A 1183-nucleotide genomic window follows, 5' to 3' on the forward strand; every position below is an offset into this window, starting at 1 on the left:
GACCGTCTCTTGCACCAGCTGGTCATTCCTCGGGAGCTACGTGATGTTGCTCTAAAATTGGTTCACTCTTCACCTCTTGGGGCACATTCAGGAGTGTACCGAACATACTGTAAGATCCGTGATCTATTTTAACCTTCTCAGGGAGACCAGGCAGTTTGTGCGTTCGTGTGCAGTATGCCAGCGGCGCAAGGGACCAGCTTACCGGCAAGCACCTATGGCAAACGCTCCTGATGTTCATCTACCACTTGAAAGAGTAAGTGCCGACCTCATGGATCTCCACAGCTCCACCAGTGGAAATCGGTACGTACTTTCGATCGTTGATCATCTGACTCGTTACCTTCAGCTTATCCCTCTACCTTGTAAGAGTGCAGAGACTGTGGCTGAGGCTTTCATCAATAACTTCGTGACTCTCTTTGGCCCACCACGTATTATACAGACGGATAATGGAAGTGAATTTTGTAACCGTCTTTTCCAACAGGTATGCAGCATTATCCAGACAAAGATGTCATTCACGACGGTGTACCATGCACAAGCCAATGGCATGATTGAGAGGACTAATAGAGTGGTAAAAGATCAGACCAGACACTTGGGATCAGTACCTTCCACAGGTTCGTTTGGCGCTTAACTCCTCGGTTCATCGAAGCATCAGAGAACAGCTGATCGACCTCCTGACGGGTCATCATGGCCACTTCCCCCTCGGGCCCACCAACGACGTCACGATTGCAGCCGATTCGGCAAAGAGGTTCCAGGAACGTCTTCAGGTGGCGAGGTCGGTGGCGGTGGAAACTTCGCGCCGTGCACGAGAAGGTTGGGCGCGCATCTACTACAAACGCGTCCGCAAGCACTTTCAGTCTAATGTCGGGGTCCTTGTCTGGATGAAAGTCCACCCGGGGCACCGTCGTGGTCCAGGTCGCGCCCTTGGTGACCGATGGTGCGGTCCCGCGAGGATAATGAAAAGAATTGGACCAGTGTCTTACTTGTGCAAGGAAGTGAACGAGCCATACCGCGAGCTGAAGTGCCACATCAATCAATTGAAGGAGTTTGTTCCTGAACAAGAATTGCAATTTACTGATGACGTTGCTGATAACTCGCTTCCCCTAGAATGCGGACACTGGGATGAGCCTGGGGAGCCATGGCGTCTCGCCCTTTTATCCGTTGTTCGGTCTACAGAATTTTAAATGGT

At 51.2% G+C, this 1183-nt stretch overlaps 1 protein-coding gene across 1 annotated transcript; it reads left to right on the forward strand.

Moving 5' to 3' along the window:
• The first annotated feature begins 268 nt into the window (after positions 1-268).
• LOC119591766 (uncharacterized protein K02A2.6-like) lies at positions 269-1178 on the forward strand. The gene is made up of 2 exons (XM_037940512.1): positions 269-565; positions 609-1178. Exons 1-2 carry the CDS (start codon positions 269-271, stop codon positions 1176-1178), a joined length of 867 nt encoding a protein of 288 aa, XP_037796440.1.
• Positions 1179-1183: the final 5 nt, after the last annotated feature.

This window comes from Penaeus monodon, chromosome 29 (genome assembly GCF_015228065.2).
Source record: "Penaeus monodon isolate SGIC_2016 chromosome 29, NSTDA_Pmon_1, whole genome shotgun sequence".
In the NCBI taxonomy this organism is placed as follows: domain Eukaryota; kingdom Metazoa; phylum Arthropoda; class Malacostraca; order Decapoda; family Penaeidae; genus Penaeus; species Penaeus monodon.